General features: G+C 38.3%; 2 protein-coding genes across 3 annotated transcripts in view; one reads left to right on the top strand and one right to left on the bottom strand.

Annotated features, from left to right (window-relative positions):
• Positions 1-23: 23 nt before the first annotated feature.
• nphp3 (nephronophthisis 3) overlaps positions 24-10689 on the bottom strand; it is a 33324-nt gene continuing 22658 nt past the window's right edge. For both annotated transcript variants that reach the window (XM_053342690.1, XM_053342689.1), the window contains 7 exons: positions 2393-2462; positions 1739-1824; positions 1557-1628; positions 1178-1332; positions 930-1046; positions 508-617; positions 24-425 (listed from right to left, as the gene is read on the bottom strand). In XM_053342690.1, coding sequence (XP_053198665.1) covers positions 314-425; positions 508-617; positions 930-1046; positions 1178-1332; positions 1557-1628; positions 1739-1824; positions 2393-2462 — 722 coding nt within the window. In that variant the 3' untranslated portion in view covers positions 24-313. The remainder of the gene's footprint in view (positions 426-507; positions 618-929; positions 1047-1177; positions 1333-1556; positions 1629-1738; positions 1825-2392; positions 2463-10689) is intronic.
• ackr4b (atypical chemokine receptor 4b) lies at positions 6526-7648 on the top strand. The gene has a single exon (XM_053342698.1). It carries the CDS (start codon positions 6526-6528, stop codon positions 7639-7641), a length of 1116 nt encoding a protein of 371 aa, XP_053198673.1. The 3' UTR covers positions 7642-7648.

Here is a 10689-nt window from a genome sequence, read left to right as displayed (position 1 = left end):
CAAACAGATGCAGAATGTCACATTTGTTTTCACTTTAATGAGAGGAGGTACAAATATACAACAAAATATAAATCATAGTAATTTATTAACATTGCTGTATTTTGGTAGAAAAATACTTATGGATTTTTTAAATATACGGATGTTTGAGATCACAAAAGGTTAATTAAAATATCTATCTTCTATTACATCTGAACAGTTCATATGAAATGAAAAATCAGTTTTTATTAAGGCAGATTATTACCGACAGTCTGAACAAGGAATTACAACTTATAGCATTTAGTGAAGCTGATGTTGCCACATGATATCTGATACTTTACAGTTTGGCTTGTGCCTTAAGTTGATCCCTCAGTTCTAGATAAGCAATGGAGGAGAGATGCACCTCATCTGGTCCATCAGCAATGCGCAGAGTCCTCGCATATGAATACCTAAAGAGGAAATGTGGTGAGGTGGTACCAAGAAAGCAATATATTTAAAGTTTGTTCCAATTTATGTACAAAAGATACTCACATCTGTGCTAGCGGGAAGTCTCCAGAGACACCTGCACCTCCATATGCTTGTATGGCACAATCCACAACCTTACAGGCCATCCTGGCTGCAGCTACCTTGATCATTGCAATCTAAGGAGCAGATTGGTTAAAATAGAGGGCTTCTTCTACACTGGTTTTGCACATGTAGTGTGTACACACTTGAAAAATGACTCAAAACAGTCAGTTTGCATATGAAAAAATAATTGACTAGGGTTATTTCATCAACTTGATTTGAATGTGTCACTCATGTAAACTATTCTCCCATAATGCAATATCCAAATGAGCTTATCCCAGGTGGAAACATTTGAAGCTTATTGTAGATGACAGTAAAACAGCTTTAGAAACACCTAAAAATATTATACCGAGCACCTGATGTTCAACACAGACTATTTACAGTTTTACCTGTTTGCGAGCAGCCCGGCTTCCCAGCGTGTCCAGAGCATGTGCAGCATGTAGAGTCAGCAGGCGGGTCTGTTCAATCATGAGACGGCATTCTGCTATCCAGTGAGCAACAACTTCCTAAAAACAAATAACACAAACTGTATCTAAACTTTTGTCCACTAGGTGTCAACAGCAGGAAAGCACTGAATTAATACAACCACAGCCCTGAAATTGAAGTAGCAGTAATCTTTGGGTAAACCATCACCCACATGTTGGTACAGTTTCTTGCCAAATGTGCGCCTGGAGGCAGCCCGCTGGCAGAGCAGCTCCAGTGCCAACTCTGCCAGACCAACAGCCCTCATACAGTGGTGCAGCCTGCCTGGCCCCAGACGACCCTGGGCGATCTCAAATCCCCTGCCCTCTCCTAGAAAAACAATTATATAGAAGAACAGAACATGCATATCTAAGTGAAGGATTGAAAATAATCTCTATCTTTGTGACCTACTTCATCAAACCGTCAAGTCAATATAGTTTTATTGTTGAAACAATAAAAGGATTGATATGGCCATGGTGTGATCTGCTTCTAAAGAAGCCCTAGTGAGTAAATAAATGAACAAATGGAATAGAAACAATGATACATTGTCTTACCTAGAATGATGTTGGAGGCAAGCACTCGCACATTCTCAAAGTGCACTTCAAAGTGGCCACCGTGGATAGCATCTGAGCAAAGACACAGGGGAAAACTAGTGAACTTAAAGTCAGGAAAAGCTCATCTGTTATGGCTGTGAAAACAGGAAAATATCAGCAGTACATGGCAGGCATAATCCTACCATCTTGTCCGAACACGGTGAGGGGTCTGATGAGCTTTACACCTGGTGTGTCCATGGGTACCAGGATCATACTGTGTTGGCCGTGCCTAAGGATTAAATGATTAAAATCTCAAAGGTGATCTAAATCTAGTATTCCATAATGACCATTTTGCAGCAGCTGGTGACAATCTTTAGTCCTCACTACGTTTCAGAGTAAGTTAGGTGTGTGTCTAGTTACACTGCTGTAGCAACAACAGGAATGGCAAATATCTTGGGTGTGGTTTGCGTTATAGACATTTTTCATGAGCATCCTAAATTCTTGTAAGGGATAAGTGTCAAAGTCAGCAGGCCAGTCAACTCATGTCAGGATGTAAATGACTGTCAACAAGATTCAATTTATGATTTTTCTTGGATGTGATACAAACCAGCAGAGCAAGTATAAAGGGAGATATACCTTCCAAAGTGCTACAGTGCAAAACATGTAAATGTATAACTAGAACTGGAGCATTGCTGATAGAAATGCTGGAATCATAAAACCTGTGCTTAAATACATGAGAGCAGAAGCATGAACTTTTGTACAAGAGAGAAAATAATATTTTTCTTGCATTCCTCCTCACCAGAGGAGGGGGAAAAAAAACGAGCAAACATATTTCAGCACCTGACTGTTCAACTGACCTGCTGCTAACATCCTGAGAACCGCTCCTGCACATCACAATGGCCACTTTGCATTGGGGATTGCCAGCACCTGCAAGGACAAGTCAGAAATGCTGTGGTTAATTAGTATTCATGTTTTGTTGCTGTCTTGCGGTATAGCACACAATGGGACAAGCTTTGATAGTCTGACTCACTCCTTAACCAGTCCGTGACCCAAATGCGGTCAGAAACATTGCCGACTGGGAAGTGCAAAACATGTATGGAGCCAGTGACAGATTGATGGCATGAGAACAGCCATCTGAGAGATCCACTGATTGATTTACATTTCCTGATCTCATAAACTAACTTGTAGTTTGCCATTACACTAATCTTGTTTGTCGGGGAGAAAGTGACTATTTATTTATGGAGACATCTCTGGATAAATGGCTTCATTTATGGCTCCAAAAACAACTGTATGACACAGGCTAGATTAGGCAACGTCATATAGCTCACTTTCACATAAACTGGATATCAGCAGCAAAGATGTCAGTTATCGGATCTGACAGCTCAAATTCACAGAGTGATGAAAACCAACTGTAGCATAACTTTGGAGTTTTCCTGGTTGGAATCCTACTTTCAAGAGAAACAGTCTCTCATGTGGCCCTGGATCCCTTAGGCAAAGTCAGGATGACCAATGGTCTGCCTTCCTGTTTATTCTTCAGTCTAAGATGCAAAATTGTCCCCTAAGGACAGGACATATGGACACCAGACGGCTACAGATGAGGCATTGAAAGTCTCTGAATCATCACTAAAACACAATGCATACTGTAAATAAACACTAAAAATGTACACAGTACTCCACCCAGACGCGCTGCTAGGAAAGCCCGTTTGACCTGGAGGCTGTTTGGGTTCTACTGTAAACCCTTTGATACGAGATGAGCCCTACTGTCATGCCAGCCATGCCCAGACATGTCCTATCACCACTGGAATGAAAATAAAGCTTCGCAGCTTGGTTATCTGTCTTCCTGAGAATGTGACACCCAAACATTTTATATTGGTGACTTCTTTTAAAACTAATGACACACACTAAAGTTAACCCATTTTTTCCTTGGCTACAAAAAATTCTGAGCTTTAAGAATTTATGAAGGCATGCTTTTATTTATTTTTTGTTCTCAAATCATATTACTTGTTTGTTTTTTTATTACATTTATTTATAAATAGATACAGAGAGATAGAGAGGAAGAAATGTTTCTGAGGAAGTTGAAATAAGGAAATGTGACTAAATGGCATTCATAAAAAAATTAAAAAAAAACATCCAGAAAGGCAAAATACAGCAGTATGACTAATGCATTTAAAAAAAAGTTAAAACTAATGTAAGACATAATGGTTTAGTCCACAGCATCTTTGCTAATGCTAGGGAAGTTGGTAAACAATGTCCATAATCCATTATAACGAACCAATAACGGCTGCATTCCAGAAAACCACAATAAACAATTGAAAATGGGACCATGATGATCCATGCTGGATATTATTTTATTTCCTCCTTTCTGTCACTGGCATGAACACTCCCTGCATGACATTCAGAGATTATCTGAGACTGAAAAACAACATCTCTTTCTTTCTGTGGTACAAAGAGCCAAACACAATTAGGAATTAAAACATTTTTGTACATCTTATCCGTTTATCCTTCAACATGAGACATATTCTCACACACACACACACACACACACACACACACACACACACACACAGAGAGCTACGTGATAAAGAGAGGTCCCAGTGTCAGCAGTAGAGGGAGTAGGGTGTGCTTAAGGGAGGAGCGAAGTCACAGTCTTACAGTGCACATAACTTTTCTCTACAGCACACTCAGTGTGTAAGTGTATGTATGGACATAAAGGATTAAAATAACACCCACGAAGGGAATAGACACAAGGTAAGAAAATCTTAACTTATTTTGTCACTTTAGTATTTTGTTACTTTATTCAAGTAAGACCATGACAATTAAAAAATACAAAAAAGTTTTTCTTATACTTTTCTTACCATGCTGACAGATATTTTTGGATGTAGAATAGAGTATGTTTTTTATTTGATCATGTCAAATCTAAGTTATCTTATATGGTTGTATTCTATTTAAGTCAGAAAACTAACAACATTTACTTATAACACTGTGAGATATGTAGAAAACATGTATGCCTTGTTTTTCTTCAGTAGTCAAAGGTTCACTTAATAGAAGCAAAGTCCTGCTGTCCACTTTATGACATTATAACTGTAATGAGGTAATGATAAGTTAAACTTAGCCTGGTGAGTTGTCTGTCTGTTTTTGTTTATTTTTTAGTGTAACTTTTTACTTTATGTAAAACACTAACTTGACATTTATCCTTATATATATATATATATATATATATATATATATATATTGTGTATATGTGCCCAGTTGTTTTGTTTCTTTTTACATAAAATGAATGTTATAATACATTTTATTTAGAGCTCTTTCAGGGTATTCAAAGACACGTTACATGAGTTTAAATGATCATAGAAAAACAACACAGTAAAAGAAACAGTGTAAGACTAAAAACTAAAAACTAGAAAACATTAGAGAGCATTGAAATAACACTAAAACAACACAATACACATGAAATATATTAATCTAAGTATAATCTGTTATCCAACAGTAAGCAAAAAGATTCCAAACTCTAACTTACTAACAGGCCTTCTAATAAACAGACCCTAAAACTAACCCTAACCCTAAATGACCTTAAGCAGCTAAATCTAAAGTTATTATGGTTTGTTTATTTATTTATATACACATCAGTAAAAAAGGCCTGTATTTCTTATTATGACCAATTATCAACCAAAAACATTTTTATTCATATTTAACTGTTAAATTATAAATCCAAATATATCAGTCATTTATGTGGCAAAAATGTATTGGGTCTTTTATTTCTATATTTTAATTGTGAAGACAAAAACAAAAAAGAACTATATTACTTAAGTTATTATGCAACCCTTTCATATGAAGAACATCTGTTGACAGCAGTGAAATGCTTGGCATATTTTTGAATGTTCCAATGAACATCTGTTCCAGTAACCCCTGCTCCTGCCATATGGGAAATTATGACACCTTGCATAACAAACCTGGACACTTGTCATCTCAGAAGAAAATGTGATTAACTAAAATGACAAGGGAGGCAAAAATATGCATTTAGGCATAATATCCTGGTCCTCAGCCAAGATTCCTAAATTCCAATGAGTGAATTTAAAGTGAAATATATATTATTATATCTATAGACAATGACAATTTCAACTCAGTTTGATCATGCTGTTCCTCATGGAATTGAAAGATATTTCTTCAAGAAAATGAGAGGGATCTGGGTTCAATCAGAGACTGTAAGAATCAACATATACACCCACATACACACAGGACAAACCCTCCATAGAAAATACATTTCCATCTGGAGCAACAACTGGGTCTGGATAAAGTCTGACTTCAATAGGATGTCCTGTTAAACTAGCACATTACCATATACAGTAAAGCAACATCCTGGGGTTTGAATCTGGCCAGAGACCTTGGTGCACTTGCATGTCATGATCATCTCTATTTCCGTAAAATTTCCTGTCCAGGCAAAATGATGTAAGAACATGTAAATCCATGTATTCACAGATCAGATCAGGGTTTACAAGCTGCGACTACACTGCCTACATAATACACAGTAGATCAGTAATCAGTTGTATCAGCTTGTACTGTCATTTTTGACAGATTTATGAATACTGGTATTATCTTCTTGTTGCAGTCAGATATTGTGATTAAAGGGGTAGTAGGGGTAGATTTCCTAAAGCCTGTAGATCACTTAGTATCCGACAGAATACAAACTAGCTGAACACAAAAGGTAATTAGATGCTTTGAGAGTCTCTTTCCTGCTTCTTTCATAGTGTTGTGTTCTCTGGGGTTATTAAAGCCCGCACACAGTTCTGACAGACAGGGCTTAAGCCATTAAGGAAACCATGCAGGCGAGATTCCTTTGATGCAGAATACAGAAATAATTCCCATTCCCATTTCCTGTGTCTGATGTAAAAGAAGCTCATGGTTTACAAATGCACTCTGTTCTATTCTACTACAAATCTGTGAAAAAGTGAAATGTTTTTCCATTTACATTTTTTTTTCTCTGCAGCAAAACATGGAGGATTTCTATTATCATGACGATGAGGACTCCAGCTTAAATGACAGTTATGACTACAATTACGAACACTCTGTCTGTGACAAAGAGACAGTGCGCTCTTTTGCCGGTGTCTTCCTCCCGGTCATCTATGCACTGGCTCTGGTGGTGGGCCTGGCAGGGAATGCTCTGGTGGTGGTGGTCTATGCATCACGCCCGCGACTACGAACTCTGACAGATGTGTGCATCCTTAACCTCGCAATTTCGGACCTGTTGCTTCTTCTCACCCTGCCTTTCTGGGCAGCTGATGCAGTCCATGGCTGGAAGTTGGGTTCGGCAGCCTGCAAGATCACCTCCTTCCTCTACAGCACCAACTTCAGCTGTGGCATGCTGCTGCTGGCATGTATCAGTGTGGATCGCTACCAAGCTGTAGCCCAAAATGCAACAGGCAGGACAGGGACGCGCACCCGCACGAGGAAACAGTGGCTCCTGGTGTGTGTGGTGTTGTGGGCTGTAGCCGGTTTTCTTGGACTTCCTGAGCTTGTCTTTTCCACAGTGAAGCATTCCCACCACCGGATGGCCTGTGTAGCTGTTTACCCACCCAGCATGGCCCGACCTGCAAAGGCTGCCTTGGAGCTGCTGGAGGTAACCCTCAGATTCCTGCTGCCTTTCTTAGTCATGGTGGTGTGCTACTGCTTCGTGGGGCGGGCGCTCAGCCAGGCAGCTGGGGTGCGAAGAGAACGGAAGTGGCGCGCCCTGCGGGTTCTCCTGGCTGTGGTGGCCGTATTCCTGCTCACTCAGCTGCCCTACAACGTGGTCAAGCTGTGCAGAGCAATGGACATCATCTACATTCTTGTGACCAACTGCGACGTCAGCAAGAGCCTTGATCACGCTCTCCAAGTGACAGAGAGCCTGGCACTGACTCACGCCTGCATTAACCCTGTCCTCTATGCATTCATTGGTTCCTCCTTCAGGGGACACGTCCTCAAGGCTGCCAAGCGTCTTGGACAGCGTCTTGGGAGACACTCGACACATGTCAACGAAGAGCCGGCGGTGGAGATTGCACTCAACACGCGCAATCAAACGCAATCACAGTCTGATTCAGAAGATCAAGACACCAGCACCTTTTCTATTTAAGACTCAAACCATGTACCTATTCTCACGTAGACACCTTTAGAAAATTATATATATATATATTAACATAACGATCTGTTAACCAAAAAAATGAATAAATAACCATAAATAGTCATTCTCAGTGTAACATGTATGTACAGCTAGTTTATATTATTAAGTATTTTGTATAAATGATGTATTTTGTTAAATAAAAGAACAAAGATTTTCACTGATATACATCTTGCAGCATCCGTTGCAATTAAACACAGCTGAAACTAACGATCCACAGAGGACTTCTTTGGTTACTCACGACGAATCAGTTCCAATCGTGCCGTCTGTGCTGCCTTGCATGGGATCATCTGCATCTCATTTCATTACATCCTGTGGCTTTGGGTTGGGATAAAAGATGGCTTGACTGCACAGTGGGTAAACCATTTAGTCGAAAAACATTTGGCAGTGAACAGCAGGAAAGACCCCACAACATGCCATCAAACTGGGAAATAGCAGGAAGCATCTTCCTCAGAGGAACTTCAAATGTGACAGGTGTTCTTCCATCTGGAATATTTCATTAATGGGAGTTTGAGAGAGCAAAAGGTTCAATTTGAACTAGTGTTATATATAATTACTTAAGATTTTTGTGGTAAATGCTAAGTAAATAAAAGCTCTCTATTATAAATGGTGACTTCTCCCCTTTTGAAATGACTCAGAGCTCAGATACAACATTGTACACACGCCAGACAAAAACCAGTAAATATCGTCACCAGATCAGATTTCTGACTTAACAGGGCGTTATTATTCAGGCTTGTTTACAATACTGCAGCTATGACAGAGATAGGTCACAACCCTTTCATCCAACAAATCACTCATAAGCACTTACACAACATAAACTATTCAACTGTTTACTAATCTTGACATCTGCAGTACCTGTTAGTCATCTTCTTTCCCCTGTTGTTGCTAACAGCTTGGATATATGAGAGACTGTACAGTACACAAACTAGGTGTGTCTGACTAGAAAGACAAAGGTTGAGGCTACAGTTTCAATAGTGTCCAAAAAGAATAATGTCTGGATACCTGGGAAAAACAAGTATCAAGTTACATGTCGGGAATAAATCAATTTTAAAAAAACAAAACAAGGAAGGTTTAATTCTTACAAGACACTATTTTATACACTATCTATACTTATTTATGCACCAATAAGCTGCTGTTAAACTCAGCCTTTATAATCTGCATTTCATTAGAACTTATTATGGTTGGACCCAGATTTACATGATTCAAAATCATGATTTATATCATGATTGTATTAAAATGTAAAGGATCTTAATTACATGTTTCAGCATTATCATAGCATTTTACTGGGCATCATTTTAGTACATTAACATGGCCAAAACACAGTCTTATTGTTTCACACCACAGAGCTGTACAGGAGCATCTACAGTATAAGCCCTTCCACCTAACTGTTGACTTTGGCAAAAACAATTTGAGAGAAAAGGGAAAGCGAAGATTGACTGTATGGTTCTGTAGTGCGTGTTGATTATGGGAAACACTTTTCATCAAGTGGATAGGCCCATATTTCCAGTAAATTCTGGTGTACTTTCCATGACGTGGTTGGCATTTAATGAAAGCCACTATAACCTACTGCAGGAACTACATGGTAACTATTAGAATTAAACCGAGCAAAAAGCCACAGATGAGATGCCTTTTCTTTTCCTTCCGTTTGTCTGTGGGAAGAAATACTGTACCAATAGAAACAAACAGATCCTCCTTTTGGGAACACATCGATGTTACCAAGCAGCCTTTGGACAACAGTTTGGGAAACACCCGTAACACGTCAATAATGAGCTGGCAGTGGAGACTACACTGGATACTTGGAAAGAAAGAGTTACCATAACAAAACATGATCCCGTTACGTAATGCCAATTAAAATAACTTTGTTTTAGTATTGCTTCCCCCTTTTGTTTTGAGTGAGGTCAGATTGAGAGTTCATTGCCATCATGACTCACTATCTGATTTCTACAGATCCTTTTCAGTTGGAGCAATAGATTGAAAAGTATGAAAATGAATCTACCCATCAGCATTCTTTCCTAACAGAGGGACATATTCATACTCAAAATATAATCATTTTTCCCATAATTGACATTTCTGACTATGTCTTGCATAAAGGCATTCATTTGAAAATTCTACTCATTTTTGGTAAACCATAGCACAGCAACAAGAACAAAACAAAAACCAAAAAACAGGCCACTGTATTCCTTTAAACAGGGAGTCAAAACCTCAGACCGCATTTGAGGTCAGAGGAAACATCTGGAATATCTTTCAGTTCACAGTGATAAAGGAGGTAAACATCTAAAGCACTAATATGAGCTTTAAATATATAAGCCATACACACTCAAGGCTTCCTGGTGTTGGTGACTTAATTTATGAAGTACATGTCTGCACCAATTTAAGTTTAGTTCTGTTTTTCCAACAGAGAACATAAACAAAGCTAATGTATTGAGTCAGCCTGAAGTCAGAAAGAAACTAAAACATTTCTTCTTTTTTTGTTTTTAAGCTTTGTTAACATTTATTTTAAGAGCATTTATCTGCTTTGTCATTTAGAGTCATTCAACTAAGTATGGATTAAATGTCAAATGATGGATATTATGCAATATGGTCTATAATCTTTTACTCGTCCAACCTGTTGGTAAACCAAAGCTGATCCGCAACAAACTTTCCAGAATTAAATGGATCCAAAATTCTTCATGGTCATTTAAAAGTTGTTTGTTAAACAGTGCTGCTTGTTTATGAAGTTTAGTTTATGAAGTTTATGAACCCTTTAGAATTTTCTCCATTTCTGCATAAATATGACCTAAAATATGATCACATGTCTACACAAATCCTAAAACTAGATAAAAGGTTAGAGGAAATGAATTAAACAAAAATCACAAAAAAACATTCATTCATTTATGGAAGATTTTTGTTTTAATATTTATGTGAGGCAAAAGTAAGTGAACTAATTCTTTCCATGGAATTAAGGTCAGGACTTTGAGTCGGCTGTTCCAAATCATTAACTTTCTTCTGCTCTAACCATTTTTT

The sequence above is a fragment of the Scomber japonicus genome, chromosome 21 (assembly GCF_027409825.1).
Source record: "Scomber japonicus isolate fScoJap1 chromosome 21, fScoJap1.pri, whole genome shotgun sequence".
NCBI classification, from domain to species: Eukaryota; Metazoa; Chordata; class Actinopteri; order Scombriformes; family Scombridae; genus Scomber; species Scomber japonicus.
This window is presented reverse-complemented; position numbering and strand designations above follow the sequence as displayed.